The following is a 26,380-nucleotide window of genomic DNA, read 5'->3' as shown; positions in this document are numbered from 1 at the left end:
GAAAACGTACAAGGGTGGGGGTAATTGTACTGTGTTGCAACACACACGGAAGCAAAAATTCCTCCCCTCGTCAGAGGAAAATTCGATAAGCCAGGATGCTTTAAGGGCGTCGGGCACTTTCGTGCAAGCACAAGCCACCTAAAAAATGCAAACAGTACAGTAATCCAAAAAATAAAGCATTTGCACAGGGAGCCAGCATATTTAGTCCTTGTTTCTGAATCATGATTCTTTTCTCTTTCGTTGTGTGAGGTTATGTTTGTCAGAACATTATCCAAGCGCTATATTTAAATACTCTAAATGCACCATGTTGGATACATTTTGGATAGTTCTTTTCCTGAATCAAGATTAAATGCATGCAGAAATGAGTCTTAGAATATTTTGTGACGCGGCAAGGGTTGGCATTTCTAAATTACGAGTTAATTCAAAGTCGCATAATTCAAAGTCTGATATTTGCATCCCAAGAACTTCGAATTAATGAGGTTTCAGTGTACTTTGTCTGGCACTTTCTTGCAGTTCAGTATCACCCCCTATATATTCTCCCTCTTCAATATCAAAATACAGCTCTCCGGAATCACTATTTATGAGGAAACATTGAATTACTTTGTCAACAAAGATGAATGTATACTTCAAGATGCCTTGATGGCTACACATTAGTGAGAAAGATGTTCCACTCCAACAAAGCTAAAATAATATCAGATCGCTTTCAAAACATGTGAAATGGAGTGGTATATTTGCCTTACAGAACTTCTTTGAACATATATGAGATCGGTGAAGTAGGCACTGTACAAAAACGTATATGTGCGGGTTCAGTGGAAAAAGCATGGCATTCAATAACGTATATATATGGATTTAGCATTGAATGGGTTAAAATACTGTATTCTGGCCCAGAGCATTCACCTAGTCAAAACATGGCAGTGAAAAGATTAAAGAAATCAGAAATGGCAGTCTGTTTCACAAAAAGAGGAACACACAAAGACCCAACTGTGTTGAGATTCACTGCTACCATTACAACAGTCCTTGGAATGTACAAAAACATGCCAAAAGGAGATGAGGGGACTAAGCAGTTGTACGATAGCTGCAGTACTGTCGGACGGCACACTACCTAGATCTTACTGGACTTCCCAGAGTTGCGCAACAAACCCACCCCGCAGGTAAGTAAAACAGTTATACAGACTATTGCTTCCTCTGCTTACACAATAGGAAAATTCAATCTTTGTATGGCAGTAACAGATGTTCCAAATTATTTTCGTGTTTGGATTATCGTATTACCGGAAGGAAAGCACATCACTGGGGTTTGAAAAGACAATTATAATGTAGAGATGTATCACTAAGAAGAGTACCGTTAAATCAAGAGGGCCAGGCTGAGTGGTTCAGACGGTTAAGGAGCTGGCCTTCTGACCCCAACTTGGCAGGTTCGATTCTGGCTCAGTCCGGTGGTATTTGAAGGTGCTCAAATACGTCAGCCTCGTGTCGGTAGATTTACTGGCACGTAAAAGAACTCGTGCGGGACTAAATTCCGGCACCTCGGCGTCTCCAAAAACCGTAAAAGATAAGTTAGTGGGACGTAAAGCAAATAACATTATTATAAAATCAAGAGGAATTTTACCTTGAATTAATAATAACAGGACCAGAATATTTTATCGTTACAGACGCGATTATCCAGTAATCAATGTATGGAGATTTTGCTGTACTTGTAATTGAAATTAAATTATGATTCTCTTCAGAGAACTTAATTTTTTAAATAACAGTAATATAAGCTGAAAAAACTAGTGCAATTGCTCCATCTAATCAATAAATTTGAACTAGGAGACACAAAATAGCCGACCCCGCAGTGTAGGTATAGCGTGCTTACCTCTCACCTGGAGGTCTCGGATTCCCAGCCAGGTCAGGAATTTTTACCTGAATCTGCGGGCTGGTTCGAGGTCTACTCGGCTTACGTCATTACAATTGAAGAGCCATCTGAGTATTTCCACAAATCTGATAGCGAGACGGCTGCCCCGGTCTAGGAAGCCAAGAATAACAGCCCAGAGGCTTCGTCGTGCCGACTACACGACACCTCGTAATCTGCAGCAGTCACTTGGTAGGTTTAGTTAAGGAAAGACAAAATGATTAAGATATTAATTTTGGTTCATAACCACAATTTATTACTCTTTAATAATAAAGTTTGACCTTATAATAATTAAAATAATTAAATAAAATTAAAATAATAATAATAATATAGTTAAAAAACAGGATTTACAGGCAAATAATTCATGTATTGACAAAATCTTCATCCATCTTCTGAAACTTATTCTGTAGATCTTCAGGTACGTCGATGCTGCGAAGATTACTTTCTCCAATTTCTTCTTCAGTTCTGGAAAGATCACATTAAATGACATTTACTTGTATGTGTACACAGGTTTCTTCTACTTGAGGTCATGACAAGAAGAAAGCAAGCATCAGGCTAGAGGAAGTTCAGAATTTAAAAAAATAAAAAAAAAATGTTGGATGATGCTAATAATACATCATTATAAACTGATATATAGAGTTAGAAAACAACAAAGCTCTCAATTACCTGGACTTAACCATTATACACAACTGCAACAACACTTTATGCTTTAATACATAAGGAAACCCACCCACACCATCAATACCATCCAACAAACTTCTGTGCACCCAGACACACATAAGAAAGCAGCTAACAATAGCATGGTACTCCGAGCATTAACTGTTCCTTTATCTTGCAAGAATTACAAAAACGAAATTAATACTATTTGCAATATTGCAGAACACAACGGTTTCAGTAGAACCTTCATCAGCAGAATCATCAATAGATACAAGAGCAGACCCAAAACTACACTAGGAAAAGATTCAGTTCCTAAAGAAAAGTTTTCCACATTCACTTTCAATAATAGCAGCATTTACCAAATTTCTAATATTTAAAAAAAACACAACATCAAAATAGCATTTAGAACCTCCCACACCAACTCCAAACTCATTTTCAATCCACACACTGTCAACAATAACAATAATAACATTAATAATAGGTATCTGAACTCGGGAGTTTACAAATTAGAATGCCAATCCTGTAATTCCAGCTATGTGGATCAAAACAGGCTGCAATTTTGTCATAAGATATGCCGAACTTTGCAACGCTCTCAAATATAATCGTATTTCAGCTATGAGTGAACATCATAAAGCATCCAGCCACTGATACAAATCAATAGATAAAGATCTAAAGATATTACATTATGAGCAAAAAGGCAACTTACTCAACGTTCGAGAGCATCCACGTCGATTTAGTTCAGTTTATGAATCCCTCTCACAATTTAAATGAAATCAACGAAAAAAAAAACATTCTACTTGAAACATTCATTCCATACATTTGTCAGAACTCCTAGAATAAAAACAAACCCTGCCTCGATCTCTTCAACTCACTACCACTCCCCCCTCCCCGACAGCCCTGCATTCCCCTTCCCCCTCCGCTCCACCCATCCTCGCAAACACAGCTGAGCCAACAATAGACTCGATTGTACAAACGCGACCGTTAAATTTGAGAAGGCCAGGCCGGTTCGAGAGGACAACCACCTTTTAAGTACCGTAAGTTTTTTAACGTTTTCTTCACACCCATTTTAAACTTTTTACTTATCAGCCCAAGTTTCTCACACAACCCCATTTTTTCTATTACAGATTGGAACTTGATTGACGATTGCCACTATGGTCACTTACAGTTACTTCTTTAACACAGCTTCTCAATTTTGTCGCTGCCCTCCCGACCATTTAAAATAAGGCAAACACACCTACCCCAACACTGGAAGTAATCTTCAAGAAGGGGACCGCTAAACTGAGAAAAAATTGAGAATGCTATTCTAAAATTTTAAATTCATCGGCGTTTTTCCATCACTCATCACGTACATTTCACCTGGCACGTTGTCTCCTCTCAAACATGGTTTCTCAAGCTTTTTCGCTCCTCTCCTAGCCATTTGTGGGATAGTGTTTCTACAAAGACAGAATGTTAGCCTGAATTTTCAACACAGTGATTTCGTCCAGTTTTTTTGAATTGTTGAAAAAAAAATGAAAATTTTTAGTCTAAGAGGTCTGCAACCTCACTATTACAACTTATTGTTTCATTTCCGTCTGTAATCTTTCATTTTATTTTCTTAGGTTTGGCACATTTTTTGGATTCAATTATGTTTTATATTAACCCCTTTTTTTCAACGAATTTGTCTCAGTGAGTTATTTATTGCTCCATCTAGTGATGTAAACATTGTAATTGTTATTGTTTTTATTTCTGCCTGTCTCTTTTGTTTTTCATTTGTTCCTTCATTGTGTTTTTAGCACATTTTTAGCTTGTATTATGTAGATTACTTTAACCTCCCCCATTATTTCACTGAAAATGGCTCAAACGAGTCAAAACATGTTTGAATTTTATTGCTCCATCTAATGATGGAATTACGTTTTGTACTGAATTAGGAGGATACATGTAATTTTTTCCTTTTAAAGTAAATTTGCCCTCTTTAACTGTCCCTTTAACCTACCGCTATTTCCGAATGAACCTTTGAACAATTATTCCCAGTTCTTCCGCTCAAAGTTCCCGAGGCAACGATTACCCTAGCTTTCATTGCATTGTGAAACAACCAATGCAAATACCAGAACTTCACTTCAATTCCGTACAAACCGGGCGAGTTGGCCGTGCAGTTAGGACCGTGCAGCTGTGAGCTCGCATCCGGGAAATAGTGGGTTCGAACCCCACTGTCGGCAGCCCTGAAGATGGTTTTCCATGGTTTCCCATTTTCACACCAGGCAAATGCTGGGGCTGTACCTTAATTAAGGCCACGGCCGCTTCCTTCCCATTCCTAGGCCTTTCCTGCCCCATCGTCGCCATAAGACCTATCTGTGTCGGTGCGACGTAAAGTAAGTTGCAAAAAAAAAAAAAAAAATTCCGTACAAAATATGGAAGGTCTCTTCTCCATTGGTAGACTATAGAACTAACAATGTCCAATGCTGTGGTGGCAGCCATATACGGCAGCTTTTACTTCATCATCATCATTTCCCTTTATCCAGCTGTAGCCGGGTAGGGGCAAATATGGTTCCTCTCCACTTTCTTCGGTCTTTCCACCACTCCTCCTCCAACACTGTGTCCCAGTCCAGGTTTCTTTCTATAATGCTGCATTGGATGGTATCCTTCCAGAGCTTTTACTTGCCTCAATAAAACGCAAAATATCCACGGGGTATGATATAAATCTCTGAAGTTTTGTATTTATACTAATACATAAAGAGGTAAAGTTAGTTTTATGTAACGGCTAATCTCAGGAACTACTGGACCGATTCTGAAAATTATTTTACTAATGTAAATATTCATTATCCCCGAGGGACATGGGCTATATTTTATTTTCAAAACAATTCGAGGGGGGCGGAGGTGATATAAAAATACTAGGTTAATATAGGCAAAACATTTAAGTTAAAAAAAAGCACAACGAATTACATGGCCAACGTACAAGAAAAAATCTCTTTCAATAAATGCTATACTTCAACATTACTGTTCCGTCATTAAACCTGAAGCAACTTATGCTTGTGAAACATTATTTAAATTGAACACCAAAGCAACAACTGATACACTACAAACGGTTGACAGAAGGATACTCAGAACAATCATTAATAAAAAACATCAGGTGGATGGACAATGGAGATTATTGCCTAATGCAGTGGTTTATAGGGAAAGTGAATCTATAATAGATACGATGAGAAAAAGAAGAATTGCCTTTTTCTGTCATCTTTCTAGATTAAATGATAATAGGATAATAAAACAACTAATTAATTACTTTTGGAAAAGTAAAACAAAAAATAATTGGTTTAAAGAAGTTCAGAATGATTTAGAAGAGCTGAATATTACAATGAAGCAAATTGAAAATAGAGAAGAAAAAAGGTTTCTCAAGAACAAACAAATAAGATTGTCATTAAAAACTGTAGAACACAAACAATATGTCATATCTGATGAAGAAAGGGCAGCCAGAATGAAGAGGTTTAGGGAAAGTAAGAAGATGATGCAAGCTAAATCTTCCGTTAATTCTTTGTTAACGTAAATGTATTTGGGTTTGATTTAAGTGCTCCAATGTGGGCGTAAACTATGTAAATAAATAAATAAATAAATAAATAAATAAATAAATAAATAAATAAATAAATAAATAAATAAATAAATAGGCAAAACATTGAATTTGTTGTACAGGGACAAGACAAAGCTCAATTTAAGCCCCGTGACACAAAGAACAAAACTCGGTAAGCCCTATGGGCCCGAAAACCATGTTTTAAGGCCCGAAAACCAACTGTTATGGAGATATTGGCACCACACTAACCCCTGCTCTAGGAATCGGATAAAGAAATGAACTGCTGTAACCATGGCAACATCAGCTGCAAGATTCTACAGCAGCGAGATTATCTGCAATATATCACCAAAACCTAACATGTTACAGAAATAGAATCTACTTTAAAAATAAAAGAACACCAATTTTTGCTTTCAGAAAATCCACTTACTTAAGGGGTGATGGGGGCAGGAGGTGAAAAGAAGTGAGGAAGGAGTTGAATTATTTATATGAAGATACATATATCTCGGAAACTGAAGATGTTACAGACGTTAAAATTGGTACTTGGAAGCTTCTTTAAGAGAAAATGAACACACTTTTTTGGAAAATCCACTTAAGGGATGAAATAATGATTAAAAAGTGGGTGAATTTTTAAAATGAGTATCTTCTTCTACCGCTTTTCCCATGGAGTCGCGGGTGCGAAGTGGATTTGACCCTGTTTTATGGCTGGATGCCCTTCCTGGCACCAACCCTCTGTGCAGGGATGTAATTACTATTGTATGTTCCTGTTGTGGTTGGTAAAGTGATGTGTTGAGTGAATATGAAGGGGAGAGTGTTGGGGCAAATACAAACAACCTGTCTCCAAGCCAGAAGAATTAATCACACATGATTTAATTCCCCGACTCAGCATGGAATGGAACCCAGAACCCTGTGAACCGAAGGCCTTAACGGTGACCACTCAGCCAAGAAGTGGGGCTGTTTATAAAATGATTATATCTCGTAAACTTAACATGTTGCAGACGTGAAAATTGGTATAATCTTGTTTTTAGAAAAACAACATAAGCTGGAGATCGAAAATAAGTGAGGAAGGGGTTGAATTCTCTTTATGAGGATACTTACATCTCAAAGACCAAGATGTTACAGACGTGAAAATTGGAATTTGGAATCTCTTTTAGAAATAAAGAAACCCTTTCTTTTTTTCGACTTAAAAAGAGAATTGTTTCTCACATGTAGAGTTCCATGTCGCATGTTTCAGATTTAGCTCTGCCAGTAGCTTCGTCATCTTAGCCCCAAAAGGAAATGCCACAAACATGGTTTACGAAGAGGTTCTGAGGTAAATGAAATGCAATTTTTCGGCGAGTCTTTATACTTTAGGGATTTTCAGATAATTTCTCAGTGCAGTACCGAGGAACAATTTTCATGAACTTACAAAATCCTTGCGGCAAAGCCGTGGGTAACAGCTAGTATCTACATAAAGCTAATACACCGAGGATTGTCGTGTTCACACGAAATTGCATAAATGTTTTGACTAGAAAAACGTACAGTCTGTTCAAAAAGTATAAATCCTAAATTCAAAACAATAATAATAATAATAATAGTTTTGATTTGTACACAAAACAGAAATGTGTCACAAAGAAACTGAGATATACGGATTGTCAACAATATATCAGTAATGCACTAGCAAAAGTTTCATTACTCTGAGAGGTATATTCTTAAAAATATCATAGAAAATGTATTGGCATGTCTTGCTCAGGTCGTGTGACCTCAGACTATGTTGTTACAATAGGTTGCTGTATGGCAGGCTTGTCATCACTTTCACTTTAGGGTATTTGATGCAAAGGAACAGCTGATACAAATTTCGAATCCGACTCTAAATCTGATGGTCCTTTCTCAATATCCTCAAATTCAGATTCAACACTTTCATCATCCAACATATTTTACCGTATTTCATCAATAATTTTCCGTAATGAAGATGCCATATTTAGACACACACTCTACTAAAAATGTATGTGTCGGGCTGAGTGGCTCAGACGGTTAAGGCGCTGGCCTTCTGACCCCAACTTGGCAGGTTCGATCCTGGCTCAGTCCGGTGGTATTTGAAGGTGCTCAACTACGTCAGCCTCGTGTCGGTAGATTTACTGGCACGTAAAAGAACTCCTGCGGGACTAAATTCCGGCACCTCGGCGTCTCCGAAAACCGTAAAAGAGTAGTTAGTGGGACGTAAAGCAAATAACATTATTATTAAAAATGTATGTAATCAATCAAGTAAGAAAATATGTACAAAAGTAAACACCTACCAACAAACAGAAAACTAGGAAATAAAATGAAATAGAATAGCAAAGCAGATCCCATGAAGACTTGTTTACAAACACCACAGCAATGGCGCTCAAACAGGTGGTCGGCAAACTGCACTCATTCTGAATTAACTTTGTCCGCTGGGCAAAGCGGCACTCATGTTGCCCATCGCTGAGGAGTTAATACTCTCAGTCACTAGAGGTGGGTGAACAATATACAAACTGCAGTTACATAATGCATTCAAAAAACATAACAAAGTACCAACCTGATGAGGATGTCTATAACATTCTCACAGGCCAACAGAACGGCACGATCCTCTTCCCACTTGTGGAGCTCCCTCAGGATCAGGTACACGTTACGCGATCTCATCAGTTCTCGGGACTCCCTGAGGGCGCACAGCTGGAACATGACGGTTATTCCTTTACTAAATGATGATCTCTCCTTAAACATCCACCAAATATAATATATCTTCATTGTACACTGCTACGCCTTTCAACATTCAGTCTGCAACCCTCTGTGAATCAACTACACACCTCCACAATCCTCTATTTGTAATTAGTTCTGTAGCATAGTTTTGTTTCTTACCTCTTCTTACATTTAAATAATTAAGTACCGAATCTAAACATAGTCGCCTTGACCTCCGTCCCTCTGATTACAAGTAATGAACTTCATTCCGGTTTCGTACTGACTTTAAATATCTAAGATAAAATTCTAAAAGGATTTAATTGTATCAAGTCCACCTCTTCAATACACGTTTGCCATTTGATAAAGGGCCTGTCTAAAATGCTATATAGGACATGCTTCGACCTAGCCTAGAGGTCATCACCAGCTAAAATAACATAAAGAAGAAAGACATATACAAAAATAGTGATACATTAAAAAACTTGAAATAAATTACAATCAACAAATGCAATGAAAATCTATGTTTAAAATGTTCATAGCTTCAATGTTGGACAAATTTAGTTGTAACAGGTTTGGGTCCAACCGTATTTAATACAACTAGTAAAGTTTTAAAATCCGTAAAATTTCTTCGTGGAAAATGCAAGTTTAGCCAGGATCTAAAAGTGAAAACCAAAAAGCCGAGCGTGAGAATGAAAAAATGAAGTAGAAGTAAAAGATAATACGAAGAGTCACAAAATATTACTTGCTTCCTCTTTTCTCAAGCCCTGGGTTTGTATACATCAGGTTGGGTCGGTGTTGACCTCCACATTGACTGCCGACCATTCTGATGGTGTGTTGGGTGTGGGAAACAGCGGGTGAGGGGGGGGGGGGGGGGGGGGGGGGGAGAGTGAGTGGAAGGATGGACCAGTAATGCATGTTGGGACAGACTTAATTGGTTCAGATCATTCTCAATTATTGTGTCAAACAGGATGTTAGATTTTTCTTGGATTTTGTTAAGATTATAGATGGGATTGTATTTTTGATACAGGTTTATATCAATATTTTCTAAAATGTTTAATAAAGTTCATTTTTTGGTTATATGTAAGATATCTTTATTTATGGTGGAGAACGAGAGTGTCATCTTTCACGTGTTCGTTCACAGTGGAAAATCTTCTCAAATTTTTTTTGCTAGTGGTTTTACGTCGTGCTGACACAGATATATCTTATGGCAACAATGGGATAGGAAAGGCCTAGGAGTTGGATGGAAGCGGCCATGGCCTAAATTAAGGTACAGCCCCAGCATCAAGATCATTCTTTTAACCTTTTGCACTCCTATGTCGAGTGCGGTTCGACATTAAAATATTAGACTTGCGCTCGTACTTTCAGCACCCGTATGACGACTGTGCCATGTTCTGGTATTGTAGAGCTATCTAACAGTCTCTGAGAGAACACGTTTTCCTATTTACAATAGTTTGCGGGAATTGTGGAAACTTTTTTTCTGATCCAAATTGTAACTTTACTGTGTAAACTTTTGTTATCAAAATTTCGTACGTTCAACCTTGTTATTCTTTTGATAACTTTAATATTTATCTAATTATTCATGTTATTTATCTTCAATTATCGGTCTGGTTTTGACCAGCCTTCAGAATAATAAGATTACTCAGATATTCTGAATTTCTCAGGTGTCGTAAGACAACAGTATTACTTATATTAACATTTTTATACGCACAGCCGGTGGCTACCTTTTGCTCAAGGCCATGCGCTTAATACAATATACAATCATTAATTATTGTCAAAATCCCTCTAGTCTTTGTTATCTTTGCATTGTTAATATAATAAATGTTGTAACTGCGGATCCCTTATTTCTTATTTCCTGAGAAACTTGGAAATGCCCTCAGGCCATTCCTTGTTTTCTCCAGATGGTATTGCAGAGTGACCAATATTTTGCAGAGCTGTCATGTGGAACCTTGCGCCGGCCCACCTACAGAACAAGATGGATTGATTCGATAAAAAGAAGTGCAACATGAAAATTGGACTGGGACAAAATAGTCGAAGAGGGTGGAAGAAGAGAAGAAGTGCCATAAATGCCCCAACCTGCCAGGAGCTGAATAAGAGGAAAGGAGGAGGATGATTATGAGAGACAGGACATTCAAAACATAAATTCCATTACTTCCAACATAATTTCCAATCTCCCTTATTTATATGTAGACGATTTACCTGCAACAAAGTTTCCAGCAACATCTTCCGGATATCAGGATCTGGTTCCCTCCTCTTATCCTGTGGAAGGTACTGCAGTTCGGGAGGTAGGTTATCCACCTCGTCGTCAGGAAATTCCTCTGGTCCGGCAAGCGGAAGCAAGAGATGGGGCAAGACATCCACTTCGGGACTCAGTAACCAAGAATGATTTTCTACAATTAACAAAATCACCTGGAAATTCAATATCAAAAAAGAACATTTCGGTGAAGTTAGGTGGGAAGTGAAAATTGTTTTTTCATGAACATCAATAAAATTAACAAACACTGGTTGACATATATTTTGCCCTCAATAATAAAGCAGTTATGTCAGTTTAGTTCTTGATATTTTTCCTTATGCCGTGCGAAGAAAATAAGGTGAAATTCCTTGTGTTTCGCAGAGAACTTTGCTCTGCGTCTCTCAAACAAGGTTGAGAAGCTTTTCTCGTGGACAGCCAAGATTTTCTTCTGAACACGTAGAGCAAAGTTCTCTGTGAAACGTAAATAACTGCACCTTATATTCTTGACACAGCATAAGCCCAAAAGCCAATATCATGTATATAAGTACAGACCGTGAAAGCATCAATGGCTACAGAAAAATATGTTTCCTGCACTGGAACCACATTTAACCCTTTGAGTGCTAGCCTATCATACAACAAATTTCTCTTCAGAAATCGACAAGCTATTTTACAAGGTTTGATCAAATGTGAAGGAGACTACTACTACTTCAGCTTATTCTACACTGGGGGAGTGCAGTTTCCCCCATTATTCTCTGTGCTGGGCTACTTCAGTATTTACATTCTTTTCTGTCAGATCTTGTTGCACCAGATCCATCGAACTCCCCTTTGGACACCCACGATTCCTCTTTCCCACAACTTGCATCTGATTTCTTAACCTTTTCACTGCTAATATGTTGAGCAACGATCAGAACCATTGGTAAAAAAAAATGTCTAAAAATATATTAAATGTTTGAAAAGGGAGTCAAAATAATAAAAAATGTTATCTGAACTGGCATAAGAATTCCAGAATACCTTTCCATTTTATTATTTTCTTTTTGCACAAAAATTAAGGGCAGAGATAATCAGGATTGTCCATTAGAGGCAAAAATACACAATCCTAAAAAAGTCTGATATTCAATCACTAATATCTGAGTACTCATCTTCCTATTCAAGAGTATTCACAGTTTCTATAAGTTTGAACACTGAAAGCACTTGCCGTCTGCCACTTAAAGGCATTTTTAAAATCCTAGACACAGGTGCATTTCGGGACTGCCGGTCTAGTTTGCACACCGAGCTGAGTGCATTATTTTAGATAATTAACCACAGATAGCAGTAAAATGCACCGTGCATTTTGACCAATAGTCAATTATGTTCCTAAAAGATATAGCTCGCTGCTACTCATGTTTGAAAGCCAAAGAAAACTCGGAAGGTATCAATTTCTTTTTCAGAAATTTAGCTGAAATTGCCGATGAGATATCTCGGGCGCAGCAAGGACGTGACGTACTACAACGCACAAGATATCTCGGTCGTAGCAGTGTAGGGGTTAAACTATTCCGGTTATGAGAGAAAAGAGGTTAATGGACAAAGATGGAGGGGGCTCGTACACTACACCCAGGCAACTGCAGATGGTCAGCGATGATGATGATGATGATGATGATGATGAATATCAATAGTCATCCTTTCTCAACAATTTGGGAAAATGATCAAATATGATCAATGGTCCACTATGGTTAATCCTCTTTTCAGCCTTGCAAAATTAAAATTGGGCCATAAACGGGTGGCATTCTTAGGACAACTGATGCACATTGCCGTGGCACTAAAAGGGTGAAATAAAGGTGCTTGTGGTCGATAATGAGTAGACTGCTTACCAACATCAAAAGTGCAGTTTTTGATCATCCCAACAATGCCTCCTCTTCTGACTACAGACTGGTGGAACCCTGTGAAGGGAAGCAGTCTCTGGATTACACAGCGCTCTCTGTCCATCAAAAATCTGAAACACACAAATTCTTTTCTAACCACAGAATCTGAATAATACTGTATAATAAAAGCTGTATTTAAGACATTTCGGACTTTACCCAAAGCTAATCAAATTGATTGAACTTACTCTAATACAATTTCTAAAATTAAGTTCAGAGGAGAACTTTCTGAACCATTCTTGGTAACAACTGGTATAAGACAGGGTGACAGATTGTCACCTCTTCGTTTCAACTGAGCAATAGAGTGCGTTATGAGGGAATGGTACAAGAACAACTCGAAAAATATAAAAAAATATGACCCAGAAGGATAACATACATTTGAAATGTCTAGGATTTACTGATGATCTAGCTCTTCTGGCCAATGATATTCAGGAAACAAACAAACAACTAAAATCTTTACAGGAAATAGCTCAAAATATTGGTTTGAAAATTTAATTTGAACAAACAGAAATTGTGCTAACTCAACTTCGGCTTGCAAACAAAATTAAGCTCGGACACCAAGAAATAAAAATTGTAGAAAAATTTAAATAATTTAGATGAAATAATCACATATAACCTGAACGAGAAACCAGCATGGCAAAATAGAATATATAAACTGGTTACCACAAAATACATGCAGGTTGGTGCACGATAAGTCACCTGATTTGTTTCATGAATAACATGTTTGTTGTTGACAAGATTTGTAATTTATTGATGTAGAAGCAAAGAATACAGCTTGGAAATACAACCTAATGGATCACATGTTTAATATGAGTGCTGTTTTGTTTTACAACTTCTTCAAGTCACACACGTGCATTTGTGACGACTCTCCGACACAAATCTTCTGGAATGGCGCGGCATAACTCCACAATGATGGCCCTAAATTGCACTGCATTTTCGGCGTTTTCTGTGGTACACCTTCTCTTTAAGGAACCCTCAAAGGAAGGAGTCACACTGGTTAATGTCCAGACAATGAGGCGGCCACATTCCTCCTCCTTCATAACGTTCATGTGGCCGCTTACACTCCAAAACAGATCCAGTACTTGCAAATTTGAGATGTAATCTGCGTATTGTCTGTGGGCTGGAAGCCCACCGTGTGCCGAAATGAGCACGAAACCTTCTCTGTGTCATGTAACACTGTTCGTCGCCGCGAACAGTAACACAATCTTCGTCTTTTGTGCCACGGTCAACCGTCCTTTGTCTGCCATCGCAGAAAACTGAAATGGCAGACTCAAAACGGAAGTGATGAACTCGTAACGACATCTGGAGTAATTTCCATGAACTGCACGAAGTTGAGGGCACAATTTGAAAGCTATTGCCCCAATGGTATACTTGTAGGATCAAAATTCAATCGGTGACTTATCGTGCGCCACCCTGTATAATAGAAAGTGTCTCTCAGTAGCAACCAAATTGAAACACTACAAAACAGTCACCCAGCCACAAATTACATATGCATGTGAAACATTATTCAAAACAACAAACACAGTTGCAATAGATAGAGTACTCAAGTTAGAAAGGAGAATACTGAGAACCTGTTTAAATAAAAATTATCAAGTAAACGGAGACTGGAGACTACCTGGAAATACCTCCGATGAACTGAGGCATCCATGCACCTTAGGTCAATGGCGTAGATCTAGTCGCAAAACTAGACACTGAGATACTTCACTATGGGTCTGCTCAAGTCAACCACAGACAGCCACATCTAACTTATGTCATAACCTATCAATTCGAATCCCAAACAGCCATGTGGTATTCGGCTGGTTTTGGTACCTCTGATGATATTGGGTACTAAAGATGCATTGATAACTTGGACGTTGCAACATTTCACGAATTTTGGCAGCGAGTAATATCTGCCATCGCCTTACCCATAAAGGTGAAGCTCCCGATTCGGTGAGCAGGCTGGGAACGGGGCTAGTACGGATAGCTCGCGTTGCCAGCCTAGCTCAACTACGGTGAACACTGCCTAAAAGGATCAGCGCAGATCTTGATGCTGAACCATAATCAGCACTACCATAGTCAATGCAGGAAAGGACCTTAGCCGAGTAAAAAAAGAAGCAGCACCACAGGGTCATCCCCCCACGAAGTGCCGCTGAGAAACTTAAGCATAGTAAGTCTCTTCATGCAGGCAAACTTCAACTGACGTTTGTGGGGCTGCCACATTAGTCTCAGGAAACTGCAGGTGTCTACCATTGTTAAGACACTGTTCTGCAAGCGAAGCTCTGGTTCAGGGTACACAAACTTATGTCGACAGAAAAGTACAACTGAGGTTTTCGCCGTTGAAAATAGAAAACCAAGTTGCAGGGCTCATCCGACTTGGTTAATAGCTTGTTGAAGCCACCTCTCGGCAACCGCCATCCTTCTGGAGCTGAAATGTACAGCTAAATTGTCTATATAAAGCAATGGAACGACTGCAGGCGACTGTGCCATTGATGGTAAATGCAAAACAGCATGACACACAGTACAGACACCTGTGATACTCCATTTCCTCGAACGTATTATTGAAGAAAAGAATTCCCCACTCACACTCAAAAGAGCCAGATGAACATGAAGTCCTCAATAAAAAATGGTAAATTGCCCCGAAATCCCCACTGGTGTAGTGTGGAGATAATCCCATATCCTCAACTACGGTGGTACCACCATGCCATCCAAAGCAACAATAATTCCGGTACAATAACAGCACTGCAAGTTGACCTGGAGGTCGCTGGCCACAAAGGAGACTGTCAAAGCAGTGGCTACACATCATGTGGGCCTCAACACTCAAGACGTCACAGACCAAGTCAAATGGCGTAAATGTAGCATAACATATGACAGGAAAACGTTAGGAAAGAGAGAGAATACTGTGACAGAGCAGTGTTGCCAACCTCCAAAAATCGAAAACCTGTACAGAAATTCAAAATAAACCTTATAGTACTAATAATCACCCAAATACACTAAAATTCAATAGAATGCGTGCAATAATAGCAGATAGGAATACTTAACTGAAGAGTATTACTAGACGTAAGAAAATGCAACACACACCCTATGCCCTTTCTTCACGTGCTGAATCAGAACGCAGCCAATTCCTATACTGTCTATACTCTCCCACGACCGCCTGTACTTTTGTTTCCTTCTAGGTGTTTTAACAGAAAGGTTTAATTTTTTGGGTGTCGAAGGACATGCTTTATTTTTGGAAATGAGAAGTTAACAGCATCTTTATTTATTTAACATTCAAAATAAATGCCAAAGAAAATAGTATATATTGTAATAATTTAAAGTCTATCAAGTTCCACCTTTTCAATACTAATACAATGTTGTTGGATGATATTTACAACATTATTTATTATTACAGTACATGTTTCGGTGCTCTATTAAGTCACCATCATCAGCTGATTTAGAAAATGTGAAAAAACTTGGCGATATAAATATTAAATATTAAACAAAATATTGTCATAATTAACTCATACATATACATATTTACAACAGAATATTTATTGATTAAATCCTAAACATCTATTATGTTATATTAAATTTCCCTAATATGTAACAAGAAAATTCTTGTTCTTAAACATTCTTTAATGTCTGAAATCCTATGCTCTCGTGCTGTCTAATTAGAATGCACACTTAAAATTGAGGAATTAAAATTGCATTTCCTTTGTATATTAGCTGTTTTTGTTGGATGAAATTCATTATTTCATCAGCTGATGATGGTGAGCCCGCCTGGTGGCCATGATCGTTAAGGCGCTGAAGTCTAAAACGTTCTAACACCGAGGTCAGCCGGTTCGAGTCCCGTTGGTCGAAAAAATTTTCACCATCAGAATGTTGGCCGGCAGGGTAGGGGAGGTGGTGGTATACAATTTCTAATCACTAGATTGCGTGCCAAAAGCCTGGATTAAATTCCAAACCTCTCCGCAGTGCTCATATGGAGTGAGGGCATATGACGCTGTTGATGGTGATTCGTCCGTCGGATGGGGACGTTAAGCCTTGAGCAGACCCCTTGGTGCTATTCGACAGGAGTAGGCTATGTGCCGGCACCGGGTTTCACCCTCTCCCTACTATCATATATCACGTCATTCATTTCATCTCCCATTAACTCCTCTGATGAGGTTGACGTCAGGAAGGGCATCCGGTCATAAAAAACCGCCACGACAAATTCATCTCACCTCATACCCGACCCCGTAGGGAAACGGGACAAGGGTTGGACAAACAACAATCAGCTGATGATGGTGACTTAATAGAGCACCGAAACATGTACTGTAATAATAAATAATGTTGTAAATATCATCCAACAACATTGTATTAGTATTGAAAAGGTGGAACTTGATGGACTTTAAATTATTGTGAACTCAGTTCAATATGGAAAATAAGATGAAGTTTCTTACGTTTAAGTATATATTGTACACGCCCTTTTTAGTGATAGATTTTTGTACTGGGCTGAGGATTAAGGAGGGAGCATTGCCGGTTCTGGTAGTACTGCCAATTGAATGGAAATGAAATCTGAATTGAATCGATAATATGATCGATCGATATGAATTTTCTAAACCTTTCTTACCTTACGCCAACAACTGTGTCACACACACACACACACAATATATAACACTATATAACATTTCTCAATGCGAAACTTGTTCCTAGCATGAATTATATAGTTTGGCTTTGCTGTGTAAACAACAACAGTATGAGTACGTAAAGTGTACGCCACATGTCGCACAGCGATCATAAGCGATTCTTAGTTTGTGTTTCATAGGTTGCCAATACGAATCTCGAAGATAACCGAAGTCGACCGATTCAGCACTAGGGTGTAAATCTATCGCTAAAAAGTGCGCAGATAATACTTCAATGTTCTCCCCAGAAATTTTTGTTAGCCGGGTGGCAGGAATGAGTAAGCGGGCAGGGCATATTACGCAAAAAATTAATATGATAAAATTTCAATTTCTTTTTACCTAAGGGCATTAACAGTGATATCAGACACGTAAGAGACAACGAAGAAGACCCCGAAAGAGGTGGACAGATTCAGAGAAGAGGGGAGGAAAACCAGAAGATGTACTTAACACTTTGAGTGCCAAGGGATGATATTTCATTCCTCTGTAAACTTGCCAAAAGTGCCAGGGATTTCATCCCTCATGCAGACTCTTACAGATACCGTCCTAGTTCTTCCTTTTCCGTTAGATGGCAGCACGTATCAGTATATTCTCATCAAGGAAGGTGTGTAGTCTCCAAATTTACCACTAAGAGCCACGCAAAATTATTTCTTTTCGTGTGACGAATATTTAAGAATGTAAAAGGCCGTGTCCACAAATCTTGTGCACGTCAACAGTGAAGGCGGACTTAAAGAACGACGTACGTACAAACGACGATGATCTAACTGATTACATGCATAATTTATGGAATGAAGATGATTATGTCGAGTCAGAAAGTAAATTAGACTTCATAATAGTGTTGAAAACACTTCTGGTTAGGTCATAGTCAGTGAGAAAGATTCTGAAAACAATTTTGTACGAGGAACACCGCCAATTGCTGAGGTTAGAGATATTTCGGAAAGTAACGAAGATTTCCACGGTAATATTGGTATTAACAATATCACACATTGGCATTATTCAGTGAAGTTACTCGTGATAGTTATTTACCATATCAACCATCTCACCCTTTCCTCGAGTTACCTCGACCGAAACAAGCCCCCCCCCCCTCATGATGCTGAACCTCTAGCTTATATTTTGACTTTTATGACATATTATCACTCCAAATAACAAATTATATCCAAAACGACAGTCAACAGGCTGTACTATAAGAACTACCATCAGTTAGTGTCTCATACTGATTTTTAGAACTACATAGTTGCCTTAAAATGTGGATTTTCATAAGTTGAATTTTAAATTTTGAAATTCATGATTTACTTTAATTTTAACTATAAATGTTTTTAGGTATAAAGTGCCATTAATTCAAAGAGACATTCTTTTTTTTTTTTTTTATAGAGGGAAAACGTTTCACTGAAAATGGGTATACACAGAGAGTAATGAGTTTGCAAATCAGACAAAAAGCGGGTGGCACACTTGGCTAGTAACTAACAAATACGCGCGGCACTGAGAGGGTTAAAAAAGGAGAAGAGTGGTGGAGAGACAGGCAGCGATGGAGGTCCTTGATTCACAACCCGAACCTGGAAGCCGGAAACGGGAAATGAAGATGATGATCAGACAGGTAAACATTAACTGCAAAATTAAACTATTTTATTGTTTAATAAATGTTAACTCCTTAGAACTTTTCAATCGTGAAATCACCAGAGTTTCGCCCCAATGTAGCAGTGGGCTCATCAGTTGGACTGCTACACCTTTCCAAGATGCTGGCGGCTAACGCGCCATTGAGCTAAACATTTAAACTCCGATGAAATTGATGCAATTATGGTCTCCCTCTGGAAACTTAATTTTTGATATTTTATTGTTATTATCACGAACAAGACATAATAGAGTATTTTAAACATCTAGTGTTCTACTGTTCGTTCATAATCATGTAACACCAGGGCTTACCACTCTGTTGGTGTGTAGTACCCTACGGGTTTGAGACGTCCTGTGGAATCGAGTGCTCGCATGCGATTCCACGCCAATCCAGACACTGCTCATGCACGACACTGTGCGACAGTCAAGCTGAACATTTAAACTCTGATGTAATTGATGCAATTATGCTGACAATAATGAAGACTTATCATTTAAAGAGTCACTTTTACAGTATTTACATTTTAATGTAGAACACCCAACGACTCAATAATGTAGTAGTAGTACTAGTAGCAGACCCTATCAATATTATGTAACTAGCACACATCCAGGTTATGCGAGCTGGGCGGTCTGTAAAATAGGCAGAGCGGTGCGCCCGTTAAAAAGGTCCTAGGAAGAACAGTGTACTTAATACACAGTAAGCTAACCAACAAGAAATTGAAGCACTGCACTGTCACGCAAAAGAATTTGTAAGCTCATCACAATATTATTGATAAGTTTGACAAAATCACGTTATCCGTAGGTTTACAACTAGACGCTGCACTGTTTCATGTTTGATGCCACACCACATTTCACCCTGGTTAACAAAAGACTGACGGGCTGATTCAACAGTGCGGCTGTGAACACATGTATGACTACGAGATCCACATCTGATAAAGTTTGAAGTAGGGTAATCCCGGCCGCAGAGTGAGACAGAGAAATCCCATGTGTCAGACTATTCAGGTGCTTCATTGGTTGATCTGAAACCAGCCTATAGATGAATCACAACATTCATAAATTGGGAACCCCTGGAGAAATGGAGGCCACGTCATTCGTAACCAGAAAATGGGGTGTGTTCAAAAAGGAGAAAAGATAATTATGCATACAAAATCTGAATATGTCCAACAATAAAACAATGTTTATTTAAAAATCCTGTAGAACCGTATATAACACGTGAGGTTTGACATTCAAATCGTACACCATACATAGAGGGTTGAAAACCGCACATGTACGGTTCAAACCGTACAGTTGGCAGCACTAAGCAGAGTGGGAAGGAAAAAAAAAAAAAAAAAACCACTAAGTAAAATGTATGTGAAGTCCTGACTCAACAGAACATACCTACTTACGTTCTGACAGTGATGGACTGACTGAGGTTAGAGAAGAGAGGCCCAAGGTAATGGAGGTTAGCTCCTTTCTTGTTGTAGATCCGTTTTGTGAATGCAGTGATGATCTGGTCCAAGGAGAAGTCGCTCCTCTCGACGAGGTACATGAAGCGTTCGACGTTGCTCGCCAGTCGTGTCACGTTAGACAGAACCATGCAGGCAGGGTCAGCAAGGGGACACTCCGGATCCAGGAGCGCGGAGAGACAGGTTGCCACCACATCGTCTCGCTGGTTACTGGTATCGTCCTACAAAACAAAACCAGGTCACAAATAGAAATGGTAAATCTTGGAAACTCCTTACCCAGTTGATGTGAACACGTTGGCTTACTAATATTTTAAGGAAAAAAAATATGCCAAAAAATCATTTTCATGAAAATGTGAATGAACACCTATATTACAAACTGGATTTCTTAACCCTTACATGTTAAATTACAATTCTCTCAACTTCCTCCGCTATTCGTACTTAAAATCTGAACTTTCATCTCGTATAACAGTAATGTGTTTCTCCGAATCCAAGACGATGATTTTTTTCTCAGAATCTCATTTGAAAAATCAAGGGTTGTTTTGCATTCTCGACCTAACAGTAATGAACACCACGGCAACCATGCTGCTACCCTTTACCCACCCCCACCCCTGTGCAAAAAACTCGCTGACCACCAACGTCCGCGTCTTTATTATACATCACTAGCCGCAGCAAACAGTTATACAGGGAAACAGTGAAGAAAGAATGACATTCTATTTGCCTCGCCCTCTACAAAAACATTTCTCAAATCCACAGAATGGCATTAAAACCTGCGAGGCTTCAAATTCTCAGAAAGACCACGGCTACTCAGCGGCAGAATTATAATACGTCTACTGTAGGCCTACCTAACGCTTAGTAAAATTAAATTTTATAGACAGCAGAAATATTTTTGTGATGTATCGTCGTATTGTAAAGACATGTAGAACAGGTGTTGCCGGCAAATTTTCAACGGGTTCTTGTCGATATTATGATGCCAATTTTTAAGTTAATGGTTATTAAACTCCCGGAAATAAAAAAATAATTGTGCAGCAGCAAGAAAATATGGCATAACTAAAGCCAATGTTTGTGCATTAGCGTGAAGACTAAGATAGCTTAAAAAATGTGTACTGTAGGAAAAATTCATTCAGTGGCCCGCAACAAGGACGTTTTAAAGAAGTGGAAGATGAAATTGTCTGGTATGTGCATGAAAAACGCAAGGATGGAATGGCCATACCACAGTGCAATAAACTCATTGACCTTCAACGTCCACGTCTTTCCAATTTTCAATGGGTTCTCTTCGATATTACGATGCCAATTTTTAAGTTAATGGTTATTAAACTCGCGGAAATAAAAAATAATTGTGCAGGCGCAAGAAAATACAGCATAACAAAAGACAATGTTCGGCGTTGGCGTGAACAAAAGGCAGTCTAAAAATGCGTGCTGTACAACAAAGCCATTCGTATGATTTCACAAAGCACTTTTCAAGCCTGATTTAATTTTTTGACGGAAAACGTGGGGATCATCTTGCATTCAGAGAAATACAGTACGTATATTCACCTCTTTAAGAATTTAGTACTAGCATTATTATTATTTACCACAAATCATACAGACTTTATGAAGGGTCTATTCGACAGGACTAAGCTATGTGCCAGCACCAGGTTTCACCCTCTCACTTCCTACTATATTATTATAGTGACCATTCATTTCATCTCATTGACTCCTCTGATGAGGTTGACATCAGGAAGGGGCATCCGATCATAAAAACTCGGTACAAAGATTCATGTAACTTTAAAGCTTTTCAGTCTGTCGGACACACAAGTTAAATATAAATATTACACTTCTTCTTCTTCTTTTATGACTATTACACCATAATATAGCTATAAAAAAAACACTATTAAACAAAGAATGACATGTTTCGTACTTAAAAGAACATCATCAGTTTCTATCAACTCACAATCAATACTTGGAAATATTTAGGTTTATTTCTGTCCAAACATGTAGGAATTTGAAATTTGGAACTAATGTTAATGAAGTCCTGCCTTGTTTCAACTCCAGCATACTGAGGTTAAGTGGGTGCCTGCATGTACATGCGGCCACCGCAGAAACTACAAAATCCCTAACGTGAACCTGCCTGTCCCCACTCAAACAACGTTTGATGAATATTTCACAGTTAATGTGCTCAAACATCTACCCAAAGCCTGCCACCCTTAGAGATTCCAAAGTTGGGCATCAACCGGTGCTCAGGTCTGGTACTGCGAAGTCAATGCCATGTCGCTGGTTACCTGTGCTGAGTCACATTCCTAAATCTCCACCTGAGGAGGAAACAAGCAATGCTGAGAGAATCTAAAGATGATCTCCTCCTTGCCACTCTACCACGATAACTGCAATCGAGAGACCACACTGTGCCTCGGCAAGCAAACAAATTAAAGATGGGTTTGATTTACAGGTTGATGATGCTTGTTGTTTAAAGGGGCCTAACATCTAGGTCATCAGCCCCTAATGGTACGAAATGTATGACAATTTAAAAATCCATAATCCTCCACTGACCAGAATTTGAAAACGTGAGGACGAAGAATGAATGGATGTGAAGTTAAAACAATCGGTGGATCCGACCCGCAATGCCCTACATTCCCAGAAACTTATCATTAAACTATACTATTACTGACCAAGGGACAGCTTCTAAAGCACAATACTGACTCAATGATGCTTGTAGTCGAAATGGATCCAAAATCCAAGTCATCGGCACCTCAAAAAAACTTATCGCTAGGAAAATAGAATCATGCTATGTGTCATGTTGCAGTACTGAGCAAACGTAGCGTAGACTCGCGGTATTCCACACAGCATGGTACTATGCACAGGTAATGAAATTCGCACATGTAACACAGACCTACGGTGCTACTTACAGGCAACGCAAACCTATGGTGTTCCTCACATAAGTGGACTAAACACAGGGACCCGCACTATCCCGTGGTGTTCCTCGCAGAGTGGGTACTAAGCATACGCGAGGCAGAACCATGGTGTCACTAATCCCATGATGTTGAACATATAGAGGTACGAATCGCAGGTATTGTAAAAGCTGCCAACGCACTCTATTGCTACTAATCACAAACCTATTGTGTACCTAACATAGTGGTACTACATGCAAGTATAAGTGACCCATGGTGTTCCCTGCGTGGTAGTACTAATTACAAGTAGTATCATGGTTCTAATTTTATCATCCCTTGCTCGCCCCTTTTAGTCACCTCTTACGACAGGCAGGGGATACCGTGGGTGTATTCTTCTTCTGCGTCCACCACCCACAGGGGGTGGTGGTTTGGTCCGCGAGAGGTATTTTATTTCCCTCAACTCTGCCGGCAAGCCGGTTAGGACCCCCTATTCGCCACCTGGGACACACCACATGGGAGTACAGTGAAACCTCGATTCTCCGTTTTTCGAGGGACCGTGAAAATAAAACGTACAACACGGGAAAACGGAAAATCCGGGAATGAATGAAAACTATCAATTTGGCTGAACATCACAAAAATGAAATATGTATAATTATAATCTTACAAAAACTCCTAAACTAAACCAAACTACAGCCCCAGTGAGACTTTGCCTGCCAAGCGACCGCTGCTCAGCCCGAAGGCCTGTAGATTACGAGGGGCGCATCGTCAGTGCGACGAATCCTCTCGGCCGATATTCCTGGCTCTGTAGATCGGGGTCGCCATCTCACCATTAGATACGGTAGCTCCACAATTAAAGGTAATCACGTAGGCTAAGTGGACCTGGAACCAGACTTATATCAAGGTAAAATTGCCTGACCTGGTCGCAATCGAACCCGGGCCCTCTGGATGAGAGCCGGGCATGTTAGACCGCGAACCGCATTAATTACCAGTACGCGAGTTCAAAATCTCGATACTTTATATTCAATTTTACAGGGGAATCTTCGTCAGTTTCCCGTGAAAACTTCTTTCAGTTCAGCAACTTTGATTACGCTAGCCAAACTCTTCGAAAAATCTAACAACGCCAAGCCAAACGACAATCGACCACAAGTAGCTTTTAATTCTCTCATCTAATAAAATAAAGCATATTAGATACAAAAGCACCCAAAATGATGGCGAAATCCGTTCATTTCTTAATCTTTCATTGTAATTTGGTCTCCGGTATACTGTTCGTAGTCAGTTTCTGGAAATCTCGTACCGCGCAAATTAGGCCTACATCGACTTTTAAAGGTTATGTTGAACTCGAAAACATGGTTTCGAATGTAAGTATCGATTCTTAAAAGTTCTCGAATACATTATATTCAATTCTGCGCGTCACAAATCCAATCAAATTGGAAAGATAAAAGAAATATCAAAACTTCAGAAATTACGGTTATTCGTGACCTTGAGGTCATCTGGAAAGTGCGCTCGCTGCACATGTCAGTACGAGTTGGAAATGATACCAATCATTTAAAATGTAACGTGCGCAAGTAAAACGACTGCGGTTTTTGGTAATTTAACACGAAAACGTAAAATTCCCAGTCTTACATTAGTAACAGTAATAGGCAATCCCAAGACCTCCCATGGCTTTCTTTTTTCTTTTTTTTTTTTTTTAATGTAAGGTGCAACATCTGTTTTCGTCTCGCTAACATAATCATGTACGATAATATAAAAAATACTGAATTTGTGTTAAGGAGCAGTTTCGATTCCTGCCTGAAAGCCCACTTAGGTCTGCAGTGCCCTGAGCAAAGTGCCGAAAACCCCTTCGGCAGTACGATCGAAAAAATGTAAATAAGAAAACATCTAACCCTGGACATAATATGGACGTTTTATAAGTGCGAACATTTGACGAAACTCGTTCCGGCTTCACGCAGAGCTGTAGAAATGCGCCGTGTCTTCTAGCAATTGCTGTAGCCACTCTCTGCCCTATGATTTTCCGAGATTCTCTAAACAATACCACCCGAATGCGATGCTAAGATGCAAGTTCACCGCCGATCGCCGAACGCCAAGATCCATAAATATGCCATAGCCGTCCTTTCGTGAGATACAGTTTATTAAAAAACGATTGATCGAGGATTTAGCGTTGATGGGACTGGAATTTCTGGACGGTTGATCCGGGAAATCGTTTCTTCGAGGAACGGATAATGCGGGACTTTTACAACGTGAGTTAATTACGATGCTCTCGGGACCACGTAATTTGAACGCATATTCCGGGAAAACGTACTTTCCGGGAACGGATAATCGAGGTTCCACTGTATCACCTCTCCACCTGCTACGCCAGCGTAGTAGGTTCGTGAGTGCTTGTTGTTCAAAGGGCCTAATATCTAGGTCACCGGCCCCCAATGGAACGAGATGCAATGAAATGTAAAGACAATTAAAATTCCAAAATCCATCCACTGACCAGAATTTAAAACATGATGATGATGATGATGATGAATGAATTATGAATTTAAAATAACCAGCAGATCCAACTCACAATACTGAAAACTAAAATAATTTCACAATCCATCCAGTGACTAGAATTCAGAAAGTCTACGATGAACAATGATTATAAACATTAAACAATCAGTAGATCCAGACTACAATGCCCCTCCATTCCATAAAATAATATAAATGGTAGAAACTGACCAAAGGACTGCTTCCAAAGCAAAATCCTAAATCGATGATGCTTGTTGTCTAAAGAGGTTAAAAAATTTAGCTCACCGGACCGTCACAATGGTACTAATCACAAGTAAAGTAGACTCACGGTGTTCCTCACATTGTGGTACTAATTACAACTAATGCACTACTCACACATAACAAAGACCTGTGATGTTCTTCACATAATGCCACCACTCATAGGCAATGCAGACCCATGGTGTTCGTCACATAGTGGTACTAACACACATGCACCGCCC

General features: G+C 39.1%; 1 protein-coding gene across 1 annotated transcript in view; it reads right to left on the bottom strand.

The window, feature by feature from the left end:
• Positions 1 to 2,127: 2,127 nt before the first annotated feature.
• LOC136886838 (protein HGH1 homolog) overlaps positions 2,128 to 26,380 on the bottom strand; it is a 37,325-nt gene continuing 13,072 nt past the window's right edge. The window contains exons 3-7 of the mRNA XM_068230982.1: positions 20,488 to 20,768; positions 12,834 to 12,955; positions 10,953 to 11,143; positions 8,620 to 8,753; positions 2,128 to 2,353 (exon numbers count right to left, since the gene is read on the bottom strand). Of these exons, the coding sequence (XP_068087083.1) occupies positions 2,251 to 2,353; positions 8,620 to 8,753; positions 10,953 to 11,143; positions 12,834 to 12,955; positions 20,488 to 20,768 (831 nt within the window). The 3' untranslated portion in view covers positions 2,128 to 2,250. The remainder of the gene's footprint in view (positions 2,354 to 8,619; positions 8,754 to 10,952; positions 11,144 to 12,833; positions 12,956 to 20,487; positions 20,769 to 26,380) is intronic.

Source organism: Anabrus simplex, chromosome X, assembly GCF_040414725.1.
Source record: "Anabrus simplex isolate iqAnaSimp1 chromosome X, ASM4041472v1, whole genome shotgun sequence".
Classification (NCBI taxonomy): Eukaryota; Metazoa; Arthropoda; class Insecta; order Orthoptera; family Tettigoniidae; genus Anabrus; species Anabrus simplex.
This window is presented reverse-complemented; position numbering and strand designations above follow the sequence as displayed.